We start from the raw sequence: 26,192 nt of genomic DNA, 5'->3' as shown, positions 1-26,192 counted from the left end.
TAAAGTGCCATGTAAACCCTTATTCTGGCTAGAGAAAGTGGATATTGGTCTCTGAGAAACCAGGTTAACACACACAGATTTGTGGAGAAATCTGTGTATGTGGCCATGTAAACCCTTAACTGGGTTACATTTTAAGGATTTTGTAGCATGTGCATATGTTAGCTTTGCACATGCTTTCAGCTGTCCCAGGTAGAAATGTTCACAAAGATACATTTCCTGAGGCAAATGCTTGGTGACCCCAGTGTTACTTTTCCTAGTTTAAATAATCTGTCATAATATTTTAGAAATTGCAAAATTTATGTTTATGTCCTGAACATACAGTGCTAAGCTCAGCAGTACAATCTTGGGATCAGGGTTATGGGTAACACATTAAAACTAATGTTCCTTATGTAGTCAGATTACTTTGTAAAGTAAAGAGTAACACAATACTTAATTTACTAAGGTCAAAATACCTAAATTATTGTCTCGGCACTACTGGGTGTGATGCAAGAAACGTATGTGCTGGTATTCCACTCCAAAGAACAGAAAGTGTGCTGTACACAATCAAATAATAGAAACCTACTGTATAAATTAGGTGGCAGTTTAGTTTTCATCTAGCTAAGTGCTATAGCAATGTTGAAATTGTGTGATCGCATGACACAGCAACCAGTGTCCACAGAGCAAATTATCAGTTGTTCAGGTTGAGGATGGAAATGACTTGCTTCACAGCACATGAAGGGCTAAATGTGCTCATAAAACACAAGAAATTATCACCATCTTCATGCTTGTTTGCCAATTTATGGCAATGATGACGTTTAACTTTTTTTTTTAAATGCTGAAGCATTTTTACAAAGGAGAACTCCAGAAACATCCTTGCGCATTTAAACAAAGGGTTTTAAGAAGCCAGGTTTTTGCCTTAACCGGCTTACTCGCCTTACCCTGGTTTTTAGCGTGTGTAAATGCACTTGGTGTATTCTTCTAGTTCATGGTTTTCACTGTCTATTGTGTCATACCTTGTATCTCCTAGGCATTTGTGATTGAAATTCTTCCTGGTGGCATCACTGAAAAATACATTCAATTGAAGGATTCCCTGAATATACAGTATTATGTGGAATACTGATATCTTGCCTGCAATTATTCTCAGAATTATCAAATTCAATTACACAGAGTAGTTTACAATTACCTAACGTACATCACAAAGGATATATTACATTTATATATTGTATACAGTATTTACTGACATTCTTGTACCTGTGACCACAAGGGCACGCCAGAAAGCCCCAAACCACAGACACAGTAAAGCACCACATGTTGATAGAATAAAATAAAGGATTTTTATTCATTTTTGAAGCTTCTCTCCAACTCGTAACAAGCCACAAATTTTAATTATAAATGCAATAAGCCAAAGAATCTTTCCTCTTTCTGTCCTCCAGCTGAGTGTTGCCCACTTCCTCCCGACTTTGACTCCAAGAGCAGGCTACTTTTAAGGTGAACCTGGGATTACTTCCAGTAACGTTATGTGGTCAGTTGGAAGCAGTTCCAGGCTACAAGAAAGACCGGGACATCCTCACAGTCCCCTAAGGAAAACTACAGGGCTTCTTTTCCGGACTACAACTCCCATGCAGCCCTGTGGGTATCCAGACAAGGACCCTACCTGAGGGACACTGCCACCTAGAAAGGTGGAAGATGAATTGCTCCCTTGCTGGTTCTTGACGTGTCTGGGCATCTCTGTCAGGATGGAAATCGTAAGGCGTCTCCATCCTGGGCGGCACATCCACTCGTCTGCTGGAGGATCTACATACCAAAGTTAGTGTTGGTGAACTTTTTTTAAAGACTTCATACAAAAGAACACTCTTAAACCGACCAAACGAAGGAAAAGTGTTATGTTTAAAGGAAAGCAATGTGGCTGAAACTTATCAAAGTAGTATACTTTAATGTTAACAGAATCAGTCTGAAAGACTGTATTAAACAGCAGAGGCCAATAAATGCCAGCAGGACATTTACGTAGGAGAGTTCACTCTGTAGCACTTGTTGGGACTTGTTGGCATTTGTTTATTTGCCTTTTATGGTTTTAGGTCATTTACATGAGGTTTTTTTTTTGTCTAGTCTGAATCTGAGGCAGCTTTCCATGAAAGTATGTGAAGTTAATTTTCACCAGTGTAATGATGATGATATTTGGGCAACAAAAGTGTTGATTTTTGTAATAAACCCCTTTCGCCAATACACTCTTTAAGCAGTACGGTAGCCCTGTCATTGCAGTTTGTTTCCAACTATTCTATATACAGTATCCTTTCTTTGCAAAAGCCTGCCCCTTACTATAGTCATTGGCTCCCAACTCTTCTGTACTCTTAAAGTATCTAGTCATCTTTGAAAAATGCATTTATTTAATTTAAATGTGTAATAGAGTGAAATTATACTGAATATGTTTTAGATCTCCTCCTAGGATTGTGACATTATCTCTCTATCTCTCTCTCTATAATATGGTGGTTAGGGACTGATTCTGGTTGGCCTCAATAATCCTTAGAGCTCTGTTGTCCAAAAGTAGGTGATCCTGATACGTTTACCAAAGACATATTAATTTAAAGTGAGTGGTCACACAAAGAAGAATCCATAATTGACCCTCTTGAATGTTCTTATCCAGTGTTTCTAAACTCCATCCTGTGGATCGCATGTGGCTACAAGTTTTTGGTCTGAACAACTTTTTTCTTTTTAATTGGACTTCTGGCCTAATTAAGCAAGTTCTTATTTCCAATTGATGTATTTTAGGGACAGTATAAAGGTTAGAAAACTGCAAAAAAATTAATACAATATATCAAGCATTTGTTATGTGGGCATAATGTAATGTGTTTTTTTTCCCTTAGTTTTAAGATGTTCATCATCCTCATAATTTTAATTCCACTGTTCTAGTTGTTCTAATTTATTTAATACTATACATTATTTACTAATGAGCATGTTAGTTACTCTGACACTGAAGTAGTTGCAGCCTCTCAGCATTTGGTGTCGTTTCCTCAGGTGTCTGCTTTTCTTTGCTTGTTTTTAGTTGTCATTATTAGGGTATAATTAATGGAGCACACTAAACAGAAAAATGACAAATTTAATAGGAAAACAACAAGACATTTAAAGCTGCAGCAAAAATACAAAATTCCATATGCCTCCAAAATGTAAATCTCAGATTGCTGTATTTTTCTCACTGTAGAATAAGAGGAAAGAAAACACTGGCCTATTAAAATCTGGAAAAGTTAGAGTATTTTTTTAAATGTCTTGCTGATTGTGAAACTGATTGGAACGAAAACCTGCAGCAATTTTTTTTGTCCCCAGGAGTGATTCTGAAAACCTATCATCATATATATATATATTTTTATTTCCTCTTAATATTGATGGCGTGCTTGTTTCGCCTTCTGCTTTTGCCTGAAATCTTGGTGTAATATTGTGACCCATTACTTAGTTTTTAGTCGCATATAAAGTTCCTCACCAAGTCTGCATTTTTTTTTCATCTCTTTAACATTACTCGTCTTTGCCTGTTTCTCACTAGTACATGCACAAAGTTTGGTTCATTCTTTCATAAGTCTCATATTCTTCTTCTTCTTCTTCTTTAGGCTGCTCCTGTTAGGGGTTGCCACAGCAGATCATCTTCTTCCATAATTTTCTGTCCTCTGCATCTTGTTCTGTTACACCCATCACCTGCATGTCCTCTCTCACCACATCCATAAACCTTCGCTTAGGCCTTCCTCCTTTCCTTTTGCCTGGCAGCTCTATCCTTGGCAATTCTCCCAATATACAGTACTCCGCATCTCTCCTCTGCACATGTCCAAACCAGTGCAATCTTGCCTCTCTGACTTTGTCTCCCAACCGTCCAACCTGTAACACTCATATTGATTTACTGTAATTCTTTCTTCATTGGCCATCCTGCAGAGTCTTTACAAAAGCTACAGCATATTCGGAACTATACAGTTAGTTAATTCCTGTATGAAGTGTTCTGTTCACATCACCCCCATTCTGTTTCAGTTCTTTTGGTTATGATTTCAATCCCATATTAAGTCCAAAATCTTACCTGTCACTTTCAAAGTCTTTACTTTAGTGGACTCTTGATACCTTTTTTTCACTCTCTCGGGTCTTCGAACCATAAATTAATTGCTGTCCCACACACCAGACTTTCCAATTTGGGAGGCAGGTCCATGGCCCCTAAAATCTGAAATTCTCGTACCCAATGTTTCTGTGACTTCTGTCCCCTCTCTAATTTCAAATCTGACTTTAAAGACTCTCTTTCTGGTTGGTGAACATGTCTCTTATCTACACTACTTAGTTTTGTTGTTTTTTTTTTTAAATTTTGTATAAGGTGTAAGTATGAGAGTTTTTTGTTGTACTATAAATGAAAGTTATTTTTGTTCTGATCAAAGAGAACTTATCAGATCCACACAACCCAGGAGTGGTTTCTGGTATGTGGAGCCTCCATCTACAAGTTGAAGAGTAAGGGTCATATTAATGTCAGACTAGTGACATGCAGAAGTGAGATTGATTCAAGTATGTTAGGTTTTGGTAATGGAAACTGGTTGTTTGGATGTGAAATGGTAGTCCTATGGTTGTGAAAGGGCCAGATTCTGTGAGGGTGAAAAATACTGACTAGATATAATCACTGTTCTCGTCAAACAACTTTGGCTCTGAAAACAAACTTGTTCATTAATAGTAATCTCTCTTCTAATTTACAGTTGCCACATGTGAGAGCCCCTGGGCAGTTGTACTGGGCTCTGTATTGTTGGAATTTGTTTGGGTGGATGAGAGGGCCACCTTAATGTGACTTCAAGTTGCTGTGGTGGGGGGGAAAAACCTTAACTGTTATTTGCATGTGTGCCTCAAACAACTGTGCAGTGTATTGAACTTTTTAGAGACCTTAGATTTCATGCTCAAAAGGGGACAGTCTATAGTTACACTCCACTTTGTATTTCTATTTGCAGACTTCACTGTTCAGGAGGGGATTGATGGAAATAACTTGGAGAGGTGTGTCTAGTAGGAACAGCTTGCCTGAGCTGAATATGTGTGGTTAATTGTTACTGAATTTCTTGTCATTGATTTAAAATAGTGAACACCATTTTTGAATACACTTATATATGTGTACAGTCCATTAATGAATGTTGTTAAGTCATTTTGTTCTGGAGACTCTGGTAAAATTAGGTGCTGAATTATTAACTGATCACCACATGGTGGTGAGCTGTGTTAGAGAGGTGGATCACTCACTGGAGAGACATGAAATTGATGGTGTACTAGCAATGAGCAGTAGCTGCCTCTTTAAGACTCTGTTTATCCCAGCCCATGCTAAAGTAATTCGGGGCATCTGCTAAAAATGCAACCTAAATAAACCATTTTGCACCACAAAACACGGGGAAAGCATGCCCACAAAATAAATTGTAATATTAGTTGCACTTTTTAATAAGTGTAATTGTCATTGCCATAGTAAAATTCAGTTTTCATACTCGGATTCCAGCTAATGTAATGCTGTATTTGCTGATTCTTCCACTCCTCTTTTTATGCAGACTACATACACTCGCTGCCCACTTTATTTGGTACACCTTTTAACACCAATATCTGATTGGCCAATCACGTAGCAGCAACTCGATGCGTTTCGGCATGTAAACATTGTAAAGACAACCTGCTGCAGTTCAAACTGAGCATCAGAATGGGGAAGAAAGGTGATTTAAATGACTTTGAACGTGGCATAGTTTTTGATGCCAGAGGGGCTTTCAGAATCTGCTGCTCTACTGGGATTTTCATGCATAACCACCTCTAGGGTTTACAGAGAATGGTCAGAAAAAGGGAAAATACCTGGCGAGTGGCAGTTTTCTGGGTAAAATTGTCTTGTTGATGCCAAAGGTCAGAGCAAACTGGCTAGACTGGTTTGAGCTTTTAGAAATTTAACAGTATCTCGAATAACCACTCGTTATAACTGAGGTATGACATAGAATATCTGTGAATGCACAGCATGTCAAACCTTGAAGCAGATGGGCTAAAGTGGCTGGAGACCACATCAGGTGCTACTTGTATTAGCTAAGAACAGGCATATAAGGCTACAATTCGCAGAGGCTCACCAAAATTGGAAAAAAGAAGACTGGAAAAATGTTGCCTGGTCTAATGAGTCTTGATTTCTGCAGCAGCATTAAAATGGTAGGGTCAAAACTTGTCATCAACAACATGAAAGCATGGATCCATCTTGCCTTGTATTAACAGTTCAGGCTAGTGGTGGTGGTGTGAAAGAGAGTTAATTTGGATATATATTTAAGAAAGCAGTCTTGTTTCATACAAGGGGAAACCTTCATCACCACAGTCTGTTTCAGAATGATTCAAAGTACAGAGGGTAATAGTTAATTTTATAAACTGTTGAATTTGCATACAATGTCATTCAATGCATACATTTTTATTCTGGTTGGTTCATCTGCTTACACCCAAATGACTTATATAAATAAGTCAGTTTTTATGAATGAAAATATCTACATATAAAATAATTGGTTATTTTAATGTTAAAATGGTAGAAAAAAAATAATTTTAAAGTTAGGCTAATTTAAATTTATAACTATTCAGAATGTTACAAACTTCTGTCAACATCAGAATTACTTATAATATAAAAATACCTGAAACCTTAATATCTGAGAGCTTCTTAAATGGTGCATTTTTAAACTCCATCCAACACATTTTCATTTTCCCCGAGTCTGAAGTCCTCTCCTCAGTATGTTAAATTTTAAGGGAAATATGAGTGAAGTTCAAGCTCTGAACATGGTAGACTATTGGCCATTTATAACCATTTTTATTGTTTGGTTGAAACCTGTGCATTTGCCGTGTTCAAGATGCTGAAAATATAAAGAATAAAGATTCCAATGAAGAAGTTATTATAAACCTACAAAGTGTAGAAGATTTATCACATATACAGTAAACCCATAACATTACCAGTTTTCCAGAGCAGCTGTATTCATACATTCAGTTCATTCCAAATGCATGGGGATTTATGGATAAACCCTGTATGAAAGGAGCTTTAGGATAGACATCTGAATGGACACTGTCATTGAAATCAAATGTGTCATGCTAAATCTAGTTACATACATGTAACTAGGGCTGTGGAGTCAATTTATGGTACCACTGACTCAGACTCCAGCTATTTTATTTATAGTTTAAATCAATACACAGTACCGGTCAAAACCTTGAGGTCACCCAGAAATGGTCATGTTTTTGATTGATTGCCCTTTTTTATTTATTTATTTTTTTTTAAATCAAATCATTAATTTGATTTAAACATGTAGCCAAGGCATTACTAATGTGTATAATGGCTATTGCTGCTTGAAATTACTGATTTTTAATTTATCATTCACTTTTGGCTGCAAAGCACCATTTTCTGAAGCAGTTCCTTCGGTGTCCTAACAGTAAACTTCCTTAGCTTAATTAGTCCTGTGTTAATGTTAATTGGTTATTAGATAAACCATTCTAACTGCATTAGCACCACTGAAACATGTTATCCTGTTCACTTGTGTTTCAAAATACTGGCATTCATAAATTTCAGTTCTGGGTTCAAAAATGGCCAAAACAAATCTGCTTTCTCAAGAAACATATCCGTCTATTGTTGTTGTTGTGTGTTTTTTTTTGTTTTTTTTTTTTTGCATAATGAAGGTTTATTCCATGTGACAGATTGCCAAGTAGCTGAACATTTCATACAAAGGCATCACTGTTGTGAAAGAAGAGGGTAAATACGAAATACACCACGAATTACCAGTGTCGCCTTCATCAGAGAAAAGACTACTAGTCCTCTATCCAATGCTTACACTCCGCTTTGTTTCTAGGAGTCACCATTTCAGAGGACCTGGGCTGACAACAACTTGGCTATAGTAGGCAAAGCACAACAACGCCTCTGTTTTCTCAGGAAGCTGCTGGTTAATTTCTGTAGATGCACTATAGAGAGCATCTTAACTAACTGCATGACAACCTGGTATAACGGCTACACCATGTCTGCTAAAGAAACCCTGCAGCGGGTTGTAAAAATAGCAGAGGCCATTATTGGGACTGAACTGCCATCACTCGAACTCTTGTATAAGACTTGCTGTGTGAGAAGAGCGAAAAACATTCTCAAGGACAAAATTCATCCTGGAAATTCTTTGTTTGAGCTCCTCCCATCAGAAAGAGGATTTAGGTCAATCCATGTACGCACAAACAGACTAAAAAATAGCTTTTTCCCATCTGCCATATACTTTCTGAACTCTGAATCTCATCAGTCTGAGATTTTTAATTGAACATGTGCAATAAGCTATATTGGTAATGAGCAATATACTAATGTATTACAATATAAAATATGTAATGTACTATTCATTAACAGGTGCTATAACAATATATGCTGCTGTACTTTGAGCAATAATAATTTGCTCTGGTTACTTGATCACTTAACACTGTATACGACATATTTGGAATTATTTGACTTTTTCCTTTAAATGCACCTTGCGGCTGTCACATTTTAACCTTTTCTTTTTATTTGCAAGTTTCATATGAGTATATGACTTTTCCTTTGAAACATTTTGGTATTGCAGATTACATTGGTATTTGGCATGTAGTAAAGGAAAACTCAACTGACACCAGCAAGACCATTTTGTTTCTCAAACTACAGATTCTGATGTCCGTTTCCTCTTATGCATGTGTCCACCTCGGCCTTACCCCTCTTTTTCTGTATTTATTCCTGTTGAGATTTCCTACGTTGCAAATACTGCATCTTATGCTACAGTAGGAACTTTTACTTCCTAATGACTTGTGATAACTCCCTCCTTTTTTTTTTTTTGTTTGTTTGACACTTCTTGAAACTAAAACCCTCCACTCCAACCTTTATTGATCACTGTTCAGAGCTCTCTTTTTAAATTCACCTTAATGCCATCTAGGAGACTCTCTCTTTGTTCACTGCATTGCAGTCCTATAACTGAAGCTAGCTAGTGACATATGCCATTTCTGCTCTGTGTGTGTGTGTGATGTGATGGGGTGGCATTCTGTTCAGGAATTGTTCCTCCCTTGTGCCCAGTGCTTGCTGGGATTGTTTCAAGCTGAATAAGCAGGTTTGGAAGGTGGATAAATGATTGGATGTTTCCTTTAGATTGGATCAACATATTGCTTTGAATTCTGTTTTGGCAATTTAAAAAAAAAAAGATTATGTACACTTTTGTGCTATTGAAGAGACCAAATAAGACGCTTTCACTTTTAATATATATTTTTTTATGAGTTCTGCTTCTCTCAAGGGTGTTTTTTTTCCTTAAGTTGAAAATATGCTTTTGTGAACTTTATTATGGTTACTTTTACTCCTTATTTTGTACCAATCATGCTGTTTATTTACTTATTCCAATCTGTACTATGAGTGGGAGAAGAATGAGTCATAGAGTATTCAGTGTGTAGAATGATTTCAGTTTAGAAGTTGTAAGGATTTGATACATTTTATTTTTATTTCTTCACCAACTTTTAAAATACCTTTTTAATTAAGAAGAGGAAATGAATAGCATTGTCAGCAGATATAGCTATGGAGATGAACTTACAAAATATACAAAACCTATTAAGATAAGCTTTGAATGGGGTTGTTGAACTTCATAGATGAATTTTCATGGTCTCTGGGGAGCAATTTTCTGTTGTGGAATGTGAAACTCTTTTCACATTAAAGCTTTAGATCCAGCTCTACTTTTACTCTTTGCACAAATGAACACGTAGTGGGATATTTTTTTGTGTTGGTTTTACAAATGCACAAATTCAGCTTTAATTAGATTTATACCCATTGTACATCAGTTTTTATAATTTTGATTTATGGCGTTATAAACAATATTGTGTATTCATGCATAGCTTTTTTTTTTTTTTAAATAAAATTGCTGTTATTTATTCAAATACAGTTTTATTTCTTTTTTTGTTTAAGAGTTATTTAAAGTAGCCAGTTAACATTTGGGATATCAACACTACTAACCGTGTGTATTAATTAGTTAATTATGCATCATCATCAAACAACATTACCAGATTCGCTTAATTCAGTTCAGGGTCATGGAGTGCTGGAACTTGTCTTGAGCACAAACCTGCTGGGATAGCAAACAGCCCTGGACAGGACACCTGCCCATTTGCAGGATTCAGTCATGCATACACCTTTACCTACACTAACACTGGGCAATTTAGAATTTCCATTTAACTTCATATACTACATCTTTATGAGGAAAACTAGTTTAGTTTAACTAAGGAATTACCATGCAGACACAGGAGGATTGTGCAAACTCCACTTACACAATGACCAAGCACAATGAAACAAACAGGCAGCTTCAGTAGTATTAGATGACCAAGTTTGAAAAACTTATATTGATGACAGTGCTAAATTTCATTCCAATTGCTTACATCGTACAGTATTCACTTGATGTTATTTGCCACTTTCTAGTTAGGAGGTGTCATTTGGTCTGCTTTACAGGTTTCTTATTCCACATTCTTTTATGGTTGAGGTGTTATTTATTTGGATTTCACCAAAGATAATCCTATTTAAATTACATTAGACTTCTTTTCTAATTTGCTTTTTTGCTACAGTTTACTGCATCCTTTGTGTAACGGTACAGTGTTGATTTCTGTAGACAGGAAAACTAGTTTACAAAGGTCTAAGTCTCATTTCTAAAACTGTGGTTATGGTGGTAAGGGTGGGGCATTCTCCTGTTTTGTGTATGTGCATGGGTAAGAAAGGGCTTCTTGGTGCACTGACCTTGAATGTAGGAGGCACCTCTTTTTAATGTCATGTGTGTGATATATTCTTTAAGTAAGGTGACATGTGGCCTGTACACAGATTTTTTTTCTTTGTTTGAAGTTATGCCAGGAATATGATGTGAGGCTTCATCTTTTTAAGACCGTGTGTACTGTTGGAAAGACCAGAAGGCATAAGGGTTATGTCTCACTTTTTGTCTTGCTGCATGATCTCAAACAAATCCTTTAATCTGCTTGTTGTATTACACTACACATAATGTCTATTTAAACTGTATTTATAAAGGACTTGTGTATATAGTGATTGCTTGCAGATTTTTTTTGTAAATATTGGGCATTTGTTTTCAGTTGTGGAGACTGGCCCAGACACAGGCAGGCGCACACGTTCATGTCACCCACAAAGCGTTTATTTACAATGTTATTTACAGTTCAGTGCCACACAAACCCCCAAAGTCCTGGCCACAATGCCTTCCTTCCTCCAGTAGGCTCAGTCCACTCCGCTCCCGACTCTCGCCTCGAATGAAGGGAGACGGCCCCTTTTATCCGCACCCGGATGAGCTCCAGGTGCTCCCCAGCAATCTCCCGCTGAGACGCCCCAGTGTGGTAGAAGTGCCGGCTGTTCTCCCGGAAGCTCTCCAGGTGTCCCTGCTTCTCTTCCAGCCCCCAACGCACTTCCTGGTGTGGCGAAAGTGCTGAGGTCCAGGGTTTCCAAGGCATTGGGGCGCCCCCTGGTGGTGACCACGGGCCCCTACAGGGTTGGGCTTCCAAGCCCTCTACCCGTGGCCCCCAAAGCAACCAGGATGGCGGCCCCCACGTGATTCAGGGCGGGTGTAGACCCTCTTCTGGCCCTTCAAGGCATCCCAGCCGGGTTGTCACCCCTGGCATCCCTGACACAGTTTGTTTAGTTTATGGATATATGTGGAACCTCTTTCCAGCCCTTTGTCAAAGATGAATTGCATAGACTTAATTTTTGGTCTTCTGTCACCATTTTGTACAGTGTGTTCCAGTTGCTACCCTTTCTTATTTGTTGGTTGCTGGTAATGCTGTTCTATGCCGATATGGTATTAGAGCCTAAGAGTCTCCTTGACTGAAGACAATTTATTACAGTTTTATTTTGTAAGCAACTGGGCTTGTATGTGTGTACTGTACTACTAGGGGGAGTCAAGCTAAAGTTGGAAAATGGGATTTATTAGAAAATGGAAAGAACCTTTACAAAACTGATAATGTCATTTCTCAGTGTAGTCTCCACCCTTCTCAATGAACTTGCACCACCTGCCTGGAAGTGCCTGGATTCCAGCAGAATAACAGAGGTTTTGTCTTGGCTTAGCAACCACTTGTGCACCACTTTCTTCACATCATCTGCCTTGAATCAATGACCTCCCAGATGTTTGTTTGTGGTCCAAAAAGGTGAAAATCGCACTGTGTCAAATCTGACAAATAAGGAAAATGTGGAAATAGCTCAGACTTCAGTTTCTGCAGGCAAGCCTTGGTGTTCTTGGCAGTGTGTGAGCGAGCATTGTCTTGAAGCAAAAGGACTCCTTGAGACAACAGTCCCCACCACTTGGATTGAATAGCAGGTTTCACATTGGTCTCCAGCAAGTCACAGTAACATGCACTAGTGACTGTAGTACCCCTCGGCATGTAGTGTTTGACAATAACTTGGGTGCATGAGTTGTTGCAAGGACAAGACAAAAGCTTTTAATCTGCTAGAATCTAGGTGTGTCCAGGCAGGTGGAGCAAGTGCATTGAGAAGGATGGAGACTACATTGAGAAATGACAGTATCAGTTTTGTCAAGGTTTGTTCCATTTTCTAACTTTAGCTTGGCTCTTCCTTGTATATAGTGGTCAATTTTAAAGGTAAAAAATTTACCTTTAGTTTGAAAAGAAATTTTTTGCCAGCCTAGTGCAGAGAACACTAAACCAAACAAGTACAGGTTACAAAGGCATAACCTATTCATACTCTGTAAGCAGATGTAAGATGGGTGACACTGCACCAGCAACAACCCTCAAAGTTCATACAGCATTTATGGTGAATCCCTGTTTCATAGTAATGTACATATACAAAAGCTAATGTTTATCATCCTTTTAGTATTATGTAAATGTTAAGTGACTGTAAGCAATCATTGACATATTAAATTGTGATATCATGCCTGGCACTCTTAAAGTCATTAAATTGAAAAGCTTTTTTTAAGAGGAGAAAAATCTTAAACATGCCACTGTTTATAGCCCCTTGCAAACTTGTTTTAGAGTTGGTGAATGGTTGATAGCCTGAGCAACTACAGTATATGTTGCAACTTTTTAGTATCTTTATTTTTGTTTTGCATGTTGGGTCTTTACTTAAACTTTAGACATGAATTTAATTGGGTGAGAGACTAAAAGGGATGGTATTAAAAACTAAATATGATCTGTAAACCAAGTGTGAACATATTCAGGAAAAAAGTGGTACATGTGTTGTAATTTAGCAGATGCTAATTTCCAAACTAGCATTAAGAATACAACTTTCCTTACTTTTTTGAAACAATCGGAAGCAAGATCAGTAATCATTCTGCTGTTTACTGATACAGCTGAAGATCAGACTAGAGTTACAATAGTATAGAATTAGACTGATTACAGTTCAGTTAAAGGAAAAGGCGGGCTTGCAAGATATAAACATAGATTAGTCCATGAAAGGTTAGCGCCCAGATAACATTCAGAATAAAAAATATTGGACTCTAGCAAGGATGCCATACTTGACACTTTTGTATATAGTATTTATCAATTTTATTGTTTTTGTTAATTATAGTTGTATTTAAGGCATGCGGATAATAAAACTAAAATAAAACTGCATTAATAAATTGCTCCATAAAAGGTATGCTTACAGTTACAATCCAGTAACCACATCAGTTGGTAAAATTTTAAATATTGTGCTCCTGTCTCTTTTAATCCAGTGTCCTATCAATGCTAGATACCTGCACTGCTTTTTCTGTATTATTGAATTTTCAAATGATAAACTAGCCAGAATATTTTTCTTAATACAAGCTAAAGCTTACTAAATGTGAATCTATAGGAAATTAATTCATCCATAAATCAATTTTTGAACCCACATATTACAATTCCGTATCAAGGATGCTATCGAGATAGGCTGTATTACATCAGGCCATGGAGTAAAATGTTATCTAAAATTAAGCAGAAATGTTGTAGTGTATGTACATGGGCATAGCGATCATTTATGCATCATTTTGAATATAAACATCAAGCCTAGCTTGGATATTGTTGAAGGCTTGAAAAATGTAGTAATAAACCATCTTTGGTTTTGGGTTAACTTTTATTTAGTGCAAGCATTTCCTTTTACCTGTAAATTATTAGACAAAGTCATTGCTTGATAAGAACACTTTTTTTTAATATAAAGTCTTTCCATTTATTAGTTCATCTATGTATACATGGAAGACATACTATTCTATGATTTTTAATTAACCATCTATACTATATAAACTGACTCCAAATTGGTTAATTTGTTCATAGCCATTTTATAAAAGAGCCTACAGTCATGCAGCTATGCTTAAATCGATATACTGACAGATACTTCATTGATCTTGAGGGAAACTGCAATGTTACAGCAGGCAATACACAAAACATGCAGAATACACTCTTCATTGGAGCTGTGAGATAGAGAAATATGTCCATAATCTATAAAAAAAAATATATATATATATTAAAATAGCAGCAAAACAAAACCATTGTTTTGGCAGAACCTGCATTGTAAAATCTAATGATAGCTGGTCAAAAAGACTTCTGATTAGTATTTGCTGGAGCACTGTGGCAGAATTTGCATTGTGCTGAACATGCTCCACAGATTGATCAGGGTGTCATGCCGAGGGTGTGAGACATTGTTCATGATGCCAGCACCTTAGCCACCCATCTTCTCTGCCTGCAGAGAACTGAGGCTATTTCCCAGCACAGTGCTATCTTTCCTGATTAACCTATTAAGTCTGTTGGTATCTGCTGTTTTCTGTGCTACTGTCACAACAAATCATTGTTAAACAGCCCATTTACAAGTACAGACAGAGAAAATACAGTATATGCAGAAATGTTCCGCTTATGCCAAAGGAACTAATTAGATGAAATATGGCCTGAACATATTGGAGTTATTAGCTGAAAAATTGTTAAAATGAATGGTTTCCCCTTGTTTTACACAGAAAGGTTCTCTTTACCTTTTTAAACAATTAACAACTTTAGACATGCTATCAGTCCTGGGATCAAAATCTTTATTGTACATTAAATTAACAAATAATAACACCATATTTACTATACTTTGTGTTCAATTTCAGAATTTCCCTGCTCCTTGGAGCTTGGCTAAAGTTTTTACTGTTTTACCTTTTCGTTTACAATTTACTGACTCTGTCTTGCCTTGAGGGTTGTTGTTGTTGTTGTTGTTGGTTTTTTTTTTTTTTCTTTAATTAAGATTGTCTTTCTGGTAATGAGCTTATGTTGAAACGCTGACCATCTTCTGTAAAAAGTCTTAGCCCTCATCTTTAGTGTTTATTATTCATTACTTAATATTTTATTTATTTGTTAATTGGGTTGAATTCTTTTCAGTTATTTGCTCCAGTACATACTTAGTAAGCAGCTATCGCTATTTACTTTACATGTTGATTAAATGGAATAATATTTCTGTTTTGGAATTGTAGCAAGGCAATAGAAAAAAATTGCCATTCAAGGTAAAAAGAAATAGCTGAATTGTAAATTGTAATTTCCCCTTGGGATTAATAAAGTATCTCTCTCTCTCTCTCTCTCTCTCTCTCTCTCTCTCTCTCTCTCTCTCAGTCGCTTTTAAGAAAAAAACCTTCCAATGTGAGCAATTTTTCAAGGTGAAGTTCTGACTTTGTTCTCTATTATCGAGGCAATGATGTCGGAGATTGTGCTTTGATATCCTTATCAGTATTGGAGTTAAAATGGTATAAACACGAACCTACAGTAACCATGAATGAAGAGGATAACCATACATAGCTTATAATCAACACCTTTGCTTGTTGTTATACTGAGTGATTTACCTTAGTTTGGAATTGGGCCCCCACAACACACATGCATTTATGGTTAAAACCCTCTTAAACCCATCCTAATCAAGTCTCCTGGCTTTGCATACTATGTGAAGCATATTTGCTACAAAGGTTTGTTCTTCGGAATAGTAGCAAAACTATCACTAATCAGGTTTAAAAACAAACCTAACTTTATCCAACTTTCAAATTATTATATTTTGTCCCAATCCCAGTGTAAAGATTCCTCTGACTTCAGATATGGCATTTTTTAAAGAAGAAAAAAGCTGTGACAGTGTGTTTCCTGTTAGCATTTACACACATACTGTACAGTAAGTGTAATAGGGATTATTTTGCGCAACTGATATGCCTTGCTAAGGCTGCTACTCTTCCATTATGTGAATTAGTTATTCTCACTCTCAACATTGCTGAAAGCAACCTGTCATTCAGTGCACCTAAAGTAGCATACTTTGTAATTAAAGTTCCCAGTTGTAACAGATTCAAAGGAAAAGGAAATATTTAAAAAAGGAAGTTAATGTGGAACCCTGCACCTTAGTATGGGAATATTCAGTTTTGACAGATGTTGAGGTAAGACAATAATTAAAATTATGTCTTGCTTGAAATGCAGCTCATGTCAGTTAATTTTCAGAATAGTTTGTATCTGCCTAAGGTCATTAGCCAGTGAGTATACTGTGAAGAAACAGGGAAATTTAGAGTGTATAGAGTCTGCTGGCCCTTGATTTACTAGATTATACAAGCAGAAAAATCAAATACCACATCAGAGTAATGCAGATCCATATTGTCTTTTGAGAATTAACACTTTGGTCTGTATTATTTTTGTCTGGATCAGATTTTTTAAGTAGTGTAGTTGGTTTAAACTGCTTCTTGCACAAGGGACACTCATATCTACTTTCATCCTATACATGTTTAGGTTAGCTGGATCTGCTTTTATGAAGATCTCATTGAAGAATCTATAGAATTTAAATTCAGTGAATTACAAACAGAAAAACCATATCTCAGGTGTACTTTAATGAATTATCCTAAAACACTTAAAATCCTCTAGTTGGCTAACGGTCAGGTATTCAAGTATTTTCAAGGTTTTATACATAGAAGAAAAACTAGGTTGGGAAGAAAACTCCATTTGCATTTCAGACTTGATTCTAATTTCCAGAAATGTGTTCAAAATTGCTTTTTGTTCAGATTTTATTGTTGAGTCCCTGCAAAACAAAAAAAAATGTGAGTAAACTCCTATTTAATGTGGACAGCGAAATAATAGTTAAAGTTACAGGGTAAAAGGGAAAAGCTGCTGCCAGAAAAGCCATTTATTTGAAGTGGAAACAGGCCAGAATTTTTTTTTTTTTTTTTGCGCAAAAACATAAGGGCTTAGGTGCTGAACATCAACAAGTATTCTGTACTGACAAGTTAAAATTTGACTCCTGTTTGAGCCAACATTTTCATTTTGTCCTTAGAAGAGCTACATGGATGAGCATATGCAGCTAACAGTGACGTTTTGACAGAAATTCACTGTAGGTTTGGGCCTTCATTTCTGCAAATGAAGTTGGTTATCAGGGCAATGACCTTTTAAAGCATGCAGCCAAGATCATAAAGACTTCTTTGGCAAAACAAAGAACAAGTAGTTCTGCAACTGAAGACATGGTGTCAGCCTAAATTGAAACCTAATCTCAAGAATTTCAAGGTTGTCTGGGATTATCTGAAAAGAATGGAGCAAGTGAATCGGTTAAACTCTTCTGAAGAGCTGTATGAAGTACTAGGTTGCCTGGAACAAACTATCAAGTGATTTTATGATAAAACTGCATGATGGTATACCTAAGAGAACTAATGCTGTTTTAAAGGCAAGGTGTGGTCACATCAGATATATATAAATATATAAACTACTTACCGCTCATTAATATAATTTGATATTTAGAAGCTTTACATTTTTATCTTGTGCCTAATACTTCTGCACAATACAATGTGTATTATTTTAGCAGATAGGCTTTATATGTCCACACTTTTTTTTTTTTTTAATTAGCATTACATATTCTTGTACTAACTCAGATGCATATGCTTGTATTTATAAATGTTTTCAATGCTTTAGCATGTAAAGTGTGGTTATAAGATTAATGTAAATGTAATATAGGAGATCCCCAACCTGTTCTAAATGTCTCTGTGACTTTGTGTTGGAGATTGTGTTTTAAGGTATCGGACCAGTGAAAATCCGTAATATGGTAGATGTGGTGAAGTATTGGGAACAAAATTTCACGAATGTGTTAAATTCCGATTGTCTGATCGTCTCGAGTCCAACTTGCATGCGAGACTGACTTAAGGACATAGCCAATGCCACATACAAGAATATTATGAGACTGATTTTATGCTTCATGCTTTGTTAAAAGTCAGAATCCATCTGACTGCTTGCCTAGTCATTAGGTGTCGAGGAAATGGGGCTTTATTTTTGTACTGTACTGCTGGCCAAAACGTTGTGTAATCATGGAACTGTGCTTTTTATGGATTGTAATATTCTGTGAAAGTTTGCTATTGCCATGAGTAAACAAATTCTGTGTATGTAGGCAGTTAACTGTATATTTATAAATGTTTGTTCATTTTATAAAATGCTTATCCAGCTCAGGATAAAGATGAAAAACCATTTTGTTTGTTTCCATTCGCAAATGCCACATGCATTGGGATCCAGGGCTTGAACTTTAATATAAGATTGTGGGAATAACATATTGTTTACAGTAATCCTTCATAGTGTAACTTAACATGGTGGGGGATGCTTCAAAAGCTTTTATTTCTAATTTTAATCAATTGTGATGCAAGTTCAGAAATAAAAATGCACAAATTGTGCATTTTTTAATAAAGTGATGAGTAACCAAGCACTTGTAAGGTCTAAGAATTTTACCTTAGAGGGGTTGGGAGTCTATCATAACACCATTGGTGAGATGTGTGTGCGCTTTCTTGTCATCTGCTAAGCGCCCATTGTCTGTGGTTAATTTGCACACTGCAATTCACAGACTAGCATACAGATGATCATCAGAGAAGCTGGATCTCAACCGTACTTTCTAGTTCTCATCCAGGAGAATATCTGTTCATAGGTGTACGTTCTTCAATACATGGTGGTAAAGTACATGCCATTGTTTTCATACCAGTAAAACTGTTACTTGAAATTTCCTTGAAAATTGTAACCAAATCACATTCGTTGTATTTATCTTTTAAAGCACCACTGCTTTGTAAGTCTGTGACCTCCAGTGAACGGTGATGAATTAATAGTTCTTCAAAAGGATTTTCAAAAAGCCTAATGGCATCTGCAAGTTAAATCCTGAAATCTATGAGCAAACTGCTTCTGCAACATTTCAGTCTTTTGGACAACTAAGTGTTTTAGGAAACTTATCTGATGTAATTTTTTAATTCTGTACAGACTGGAAAATGATACAGTTTTCCGTCTGATAGCTGTTCATTGAACTGCATTTTAAAAGCCCTGACACTACTGTCAAATAACATACGAGTTTTCCCTTTCCCTGACGTCTTTTAATTTAATGCCTTTATGTGCATTGTGAGATCTGTGAGAAATGCCAAAGCCATTCAGAATCGGACATCTCTTTGACAGGCTTTCCTTTTCCTGTTATGAGCATGTTGCTTTCAGTGCATAATTTAAAAAATCCCCTTGGCACTCTGCCTCACTTTGGTATAATATGGTACGTCATTGTACCATGTGTTGGTTTCATCCAGAAAACGATGAAATTGTCAGTGATTTAGTGCACGTGAGTGAGTAAAACTTACAGTAGATGTGACAACTGTCATATTTTTTTTTTTTTTTTTTAAGACCGAGAGCTTTTCCACAGAGTGCTTGCAGACGGAAAATGTAGTGTATACCAGCTGGTTTCAGGATATCAATTGACGTGACATGATTATTTAATCTCCCCATTAAACCATTTTTCTTTCCTGCCATGTTCTTTGTGCCATCAGTTGTGACGCATTTTAAGTTCTTCCGTTTCAAATCAAACTGCTCATGTATTTTACACACATATAGGAATAGTTCTTCTCCAGTTACACTACATTTCAAACTGTGAAGGGTAGTTAGCTCCTCCGTGATACTGAACTATTCAAATGTAAAAATGGCAGGAATCGTGCAGTGTTTATTTTGACAGTACTCTCATCAAAGAGAACAGAATAGTTTAATCTTTGTACTTTTGAGCTGCTGCAAGAGAGAGTGTGCCATTTCTTCCACTTGCCTGGTAACTGTTCTTGCTGACAAACTTGCTGACTGTACAAGTCTCATTTCTCTGGGGACATCTTCACCACAATCTCTTCCATGTACTGTTTAATAAACTCTCCGTCAGTGAAGGGCGTACCTGACACAGCAGCAAGTTGCTGAACTTGGCAGCCAGCTTTTACCACATTCAGAATTTCTTTGTTTTCTTCTAAATCTGGTTTGCTGTCCTTGGAGTTTTTTTTTTTTTTTCTTTTCAGTTCAAGTTTTTCCCATCTCCTGTTTATTCCAAAAACTTTGCTACATGTTTCATCTCATAATACCTTTTAATGTTTAACTACTGCAATAGTTTCTTGGCAGATTAGCCAAATTACTTTTTCTTTCTAAGGAAGGCAAAAGTATTCTTCTGACCATTTTTCTTTAAATTTCAGACCCTGTGAATCTTTGTTTTCTTTAACTTGATGGAAATCTAGCAGGGTGCACCAGGCCTATAGTATCGGCATAAATAAGCTATATTCACTAGGTGAGCAGTTAACCGTAAGGGGGCATTTAGGTTTAACTTGTATTTTACAGCAATAATTACCTGATAATGACCTTAATGAACACAGAAATGAAGGGAAAATAAATTGCAATGTTGTAGATAAAGATGAGAAAGAAATGACACAAACAAAAAAAAAACAAAATTCGGGACACAGTTGGCCAGTAGGCTATACTTTGCTGAACCTTAGAGCAACATGTAATTGAAAAAGCAAAGTGGTAGCACAGGATACATTTCAAAGAAAAATGGGAGAAATAAATGCACCTTCAAACAATCTTCAAATTTATCCTCTAAATGCACGAGACAAAGATACAGTTTTCCATCCATAAAATCATTTTCTAACCCACTTCTCTGGTTGCACTGCACTGAATGCAAGGTAGGAATGATGAGCTGCCACTGCATTGCAGGGGTATACTCACCAAGATACAGATGAAAATTTTACTTAATTTCATTTACTGTAATTTCTTTGTACCTGTGGCTAATCAGCAATGGCAAAAATTAGTTTTTCTGTATGTTTATTCTTAAAAATAAAATGTGTGACTCATGTTTTAGACATTTGTATATACTTTTTAAGTTATAAAGCTGCTTTGAACATGACTCGTATCATGATAACAGAACACTGAAGTGCAGTGTAGGATTGTATTTGTGGGGCTGCTTTAAATGACTTATTTAATTTCTTCAGCAAATGAACATGCTACATTTATGAATCTTAGGTTTTTGAGGCGTATTTGAAAATGTATGTATGTATGTATGTATGTATGTGGTACCCTTAACATATTTCAAAATGTATTGCATTTATCTAATATACAAATCTTTTTGGAAAAAAAATGCACCCTATTTGAATCAACCCAATTAAAAGAATAATTACAGTTTGCCTAATGAACACAGTTTTATTACAGCCAGCCCTGCTAAATATAAACCATACTTCTTTTGACCCTGATTGTTAGAGTGAAGTTGCATGAACAAAGATCCATCAGACATATGATGCTACAATAAAATTGAAATTCCTAAAGAGATCATCTATCAACCTAGAAATGACAACTGCTTCCAGACCAGGAATTAAAAGAACCAGGAATTCAGCTTTGTATTAGAAAATGCTTAAGGAGAATGTCTGGTTATCTGTTCTTAAGCTGAGGAGCGGTTGGATCATGAAGCAAAACAATGATCTAAACCACAAACTCTTCAGAATGGCTGATAAGCAGAAAAATTAAAGTTTTGAACAAAGTCTAGAACTATTTTAAACAGAGATGCAGTGGCAAGGTCTGAAACAAACAGTTCAAAAGCATTTTCAAAACCTGTGTTTTTGTAGGATTTTTTCCCCTTTCCCTAAATTGTACTCAACTTTAAACTTTATTCTCTTTAGTTTTGTGATCCACCCTCTCAAAGCAAGGAAAGAAGTATTTGCCTATTGGTATTTATTTCCCCTTTCCTTTTATTTTCTTTAAATCAGGTGGAAGACACTGCTTTCCAGTTGTACCCTAATGGAAACTACCTGGATATGGACTTAACCTTTACTGAACAGCGAGATGACCTGGAGCAATTCTTTGATGAACTTAAGTAAGTAATTATTGTTTTAGTTAACTAAAAAGTAATAATGTGGTTTTGGGTGGTAAAATGTAGGGGCCAAGGTCATAGAATATACACCATTAAATATGAAGAATTACTTTTTTTTTTTTTTTTATGTTTTCTCTTGTAACTCTTCAATAGCAGTGGTATATATTTTCTTCTGTTAGCACCTGTTCTAGTTAAGCAACTGCTTCAGCTGTCGTGTCTTCAGTTGCCAAACCGGGAATTAGTATCCACTCCATCCAAGTTTTGGCCTTGTGGGGTAGTATTTATATCCAGTTCAACCTTTTAATCGCATCTATTTTTAAAACGGGTGCGCAATCAACCAGTCATTTACTGTTTGTACCAGATGAAGAGCTTTTGAGAATGTATGCTGTAGGTGATCTATATAGCAGTTAACATTCTTTTTTTAGGTTGTTGAGTAAGACTTAAATTTATGCTGAAATAAACACATCCATCAGTGGCTTGATACCCTTGGTCCAGTCATGCCAAAAATGCACAAAAAAAGAGATCTTTGTAAAGTAGAGACATTAAATAAATTGCCCATTAAGTCACAATAGTTTTATTTTTAATGTATGTTTTCATTAAGTCATTGATTAGGTGGGCTTAGAAAATGGAATGGTGGGATATTTTATTAGATACCACTGTTTTGCTCTCAATGTGCAGCTTTTGGAATATCCACCATGGAATTTTTTATGTATCTTTTAAAAATTGTTCTATATATTCAGACTCTAATTATTTCCCTTTTTTAGTTTCAAAATGATATATTCTTACAGTTTGCTTTATGATAATATTCACAGGAGTAACTGTTAACCAACATCATAGTGGTTAATTTGTTAACTTGGTGTTTACACTTACTGTTCATTTTCCACTGGCTAGGAAAAGACTACGAGAATCATGACTTGACACCTTTTTACACAAAACTGAACTGTAATTGTTCCTTTTCTAAATTTTCAAAATAAAATCTGCACTATTGATTATTTCATGGTAAAACAAAGATGGGTGTCATCACAATGACATGTTACATTTAACCTCAATATTCCACTTCTGTTTAATGAATTCATGAAAGCAGTTTTGCCCCTCCCCGATCTGAGTTATAAGACCAAAAGTAAATTGTTTTGTAAGATTTAATTAATATTGAATGACTATTCTCTATAGAAATATATATTGGTTACTTCAATGCTTATGCGAGACAATTTTCATGAGCACACTTTGTGACTAGGCACTGAAGTATGAGCACTTTTTTTTTTTTTTTTGGAGCATCCCATGTTAAAATGTTTAGTTGGGGGTAATGTATAGCATACAGTAACCTTGTGAATAAATGGTTTTGTTTAAGTTGGGGGGAAAAAAAGCTGTTGTGAGATTGAAGAGTCCTTGGTTTATGTTAATGGTGTGAGCCAAGTATATAATAATGTGAGTCTGTTAAATTTGCAAAACAAAATCAAGGTCTGGGCACAACTGCACTGCTGTTTTCAACAACTATCAACTGTCTTCATTATTTAATGTTAAAAAATGGTACCAGTGGATGACTATAGAAGTTGAAATAAAGTGTTTGTCTAGATCACAAACTTTTTATACACCATCTGCACAGGGATCATCTGCCCATTACATTGGGGGAAATTTGAGAAGTGCTTGTAAATAGTGGTTCTATATGTCTGAAGAACAGTGTTACTTCTGTTGCCATTTTTTATTTAGTGATGTCCTTTTTCTTCATGGTGTGAATATTTTAACATCATAGCCCCCTTTGACATGTGTGGCTCCACAATACCAGTCCCTCCAGGAAAACACCTGCTGTCTACTGTCAAATTTGTTAGAGGTTCCATCATCCTGTGTGTAACTGAACTAGAGAGATTTTGTATGGAAGAATGGTCAAAGATGCCTCCACTCAGAATCCAGACACTAATCAAAGGCTACAGAAGGTGTCTAGAGACTGTTATATTTGCAAAAGGAGGCTCAACTAAGTATTGATGTAATTTCTCTGTTGGGGTGCCAAGATTTATGCACCTGTCTAATTTTGTTGTGATGCATATTGCATATTTTCTGTTAATCCAATAAACATTTCACTGCTGAAATACTACTGTTTCCATAAGGCATGTCCTATATTAAAAGGAAGTTAATGGTCCTGATATTGATTGTTTATGATCAGTTTGTGACTGATCTGTCAACACAGTGGTACTGTACAAGTAGGGACAGAGCAGACTGTATTTGCTAAGGAGACTTGGGTCTTTCAATGTATGCAGCAATCTGCTGGAAGTGTTCTATCAGACCATTGTTGCCAATGTGGTGTTCCACACTGCAGTCTCCTGATGAAGCAATAACTAAAAACGCCTATCAGGAAAACCTACCTCATCACAGGGCTAACCCTTGACACACTGGAAGCTGTTGTGGAAAAGACGATTATGGCAGAATTGGATACCATCATGAAAAATCCCTTCAGGAGGCACTCTCTTGGAGCATTTTTAGACGCAGGCTCATTCCACCATTGTGCTAAGAAGTGCCTGTAGGGGTCTTTTCTGCCCACTGCTATCCGGCAATTCAATGCTTCCCCTCGATGTACTCATTAAGTTTATTTTTATCTGTTTATTTACAAATTGGTTGATTGACCAGCTGGATTATCTGTTGTGATGAGTCTGTATTCCTTGTTTTTTTGTTTCTGCTGCTGTATGCATCTGAATTTCCCTGTGGGATTAATTAAGTCTATCTAATGTAATCATTTTTACCTATTTGCTCTAATTCTACACGGCTATTTATCCTTCAAGCCATGGATGTAAGAAAGAAGCTGAGTTTTGAAGGGACAGGAGTATTGCTAACGAAAAATACACACACACACAAGACTATTCCAGTACTCCCAGTCATGTGGGTGGCATTTCCTGACAGAATCTCTGATTGTGTTAATTTTCTATGGTTCCCACCCTCACCCCTAACTAAGGCCATTCCAGTTTGGATTTTTACCTGGGACTCGAGTGAACTGAGCTTGTAATTCTCTGTGCTCAGTGGTGCTAATGTTTAATGATATTTTCAACTTTAAATTTGTTAATATTAAAGACTGCACATATTAAGGGACTTTTTTTTTTTTTTTTTTTTTTAAAACATCTAGTAACTTTACTTGTACAGTACAGACATACCCAAGAAGCTGGGATTGCTGCTATAGAGGCCTCTAAAGTATTAAAGGGCCTGAATACTTGTATGAATTAGAGATTTCAGTTTTTGATTTTTAATTAATTTGCAGACCTTTCTGAAAATGTTTTCACTTTATCATTACTAGGTGGCTTCACCCACTCAGCCTGCGTGTCTCTGCCACTTGTGTTATGAAGAGGGGGTCTGAACACACCCCGAGGAGACGCGGTCGCTCCTCCGAAACCCCCTCTTAAATGGTGATTTAATGGGAAACAATTTTTTTTTTTTTATGTATTTTATTTTTATTTTTTTTATAACCTCCTCTTTGCTCAATCAGCTGTTGGCTTGCTGCTGTTGCCATGCCACATGATATGCATCTTGTGTGGCACACTTCTGTCATATCACCTATGTCCATACATTTTGATCTCATTTCGCTTTTAGCTTTTCATTAATATCGCATTGAATTTTGTTTTTGTGTTTGGAATTACATAATGACAATGCAACATATAGCTGCCTGTGAGGGAATATAGTTTCCTTCTCTCTATAAGAAATATGCCTGACAATAGCATTCACACAAATGAGAAACTATTTCTCTTGTGGGATTTCACTTTCACCAAACAACCAAATCTTTTAATTCTCGCAAATACACCTCTTCATTGGGAAGAAACACTACTTTTTTTTCTCCCCCCTGATGGCAATACGAATTAAACAATGTATAAGTCTTCAACTTAATGTTTTAAATCTGAACAATATATTTGATCTCTTTTTGCTGTCCCGTTATTTCACTGAGTAATTTCCATTTGTTTGCGCTAATGTGATCTTTACTACCCTCTTCTTTTTCTTCTGAGACTTTCAAATTTTTGTACTTCCATTATCTCTAACCTGCTCTGCATGTGTACTACACCAACATTTTGAAATTCTTTATGGCGTTCTATTTTGTCATCTACTCTGTTTTATTTCCAGCCCTGGGCGTGGTTAAATCTCTTGGCACAAAGACTTGTCTTGCGGGATGTGAAAGTGTCTCTGAGAAAATTGCGTCTCGTTTCCTTCCAAC

At 36.3% G+C, this 26,192-nt stretch overlaps 1 protein-coding gene across 1 annotated transcript in view; it reads left to right on the top strand.

Moving 5' to 3' along the window:
* fhod1 (formin homology 2 domain containing 1) overlaps positions 1-26,192 on the top strand; it is a 196,577-nt gene that overhangs the window by 15,904 nt on the left and 154,481 nt on the right. Inside the window, 1 exon segment of the mRNA XM_039762959.1 lies at positions 21,906-22,012. Within this exon segment, the coding sequence (XP_039618893.1) occupies positions 21,906-22,012 (107 nt within the window).

This window comes from Polypterus senegalus, chromosome 9 (assembly GCF_016835505.1).
Source record: "Polypterus senegalus isolate Bchr_013 chromosome 9, ASM1683550v1, whole genome shotgun sequence".
Lineage (NCBI taxonomy): Eukaryota > Metazoa > Chordata > Cladistia > Polypteriformes > Polypteridae > Polypterus > Polypterus senegalus.
This window is presented reverse-complemented; position numbering and strand designations above follow the sequence as displayed.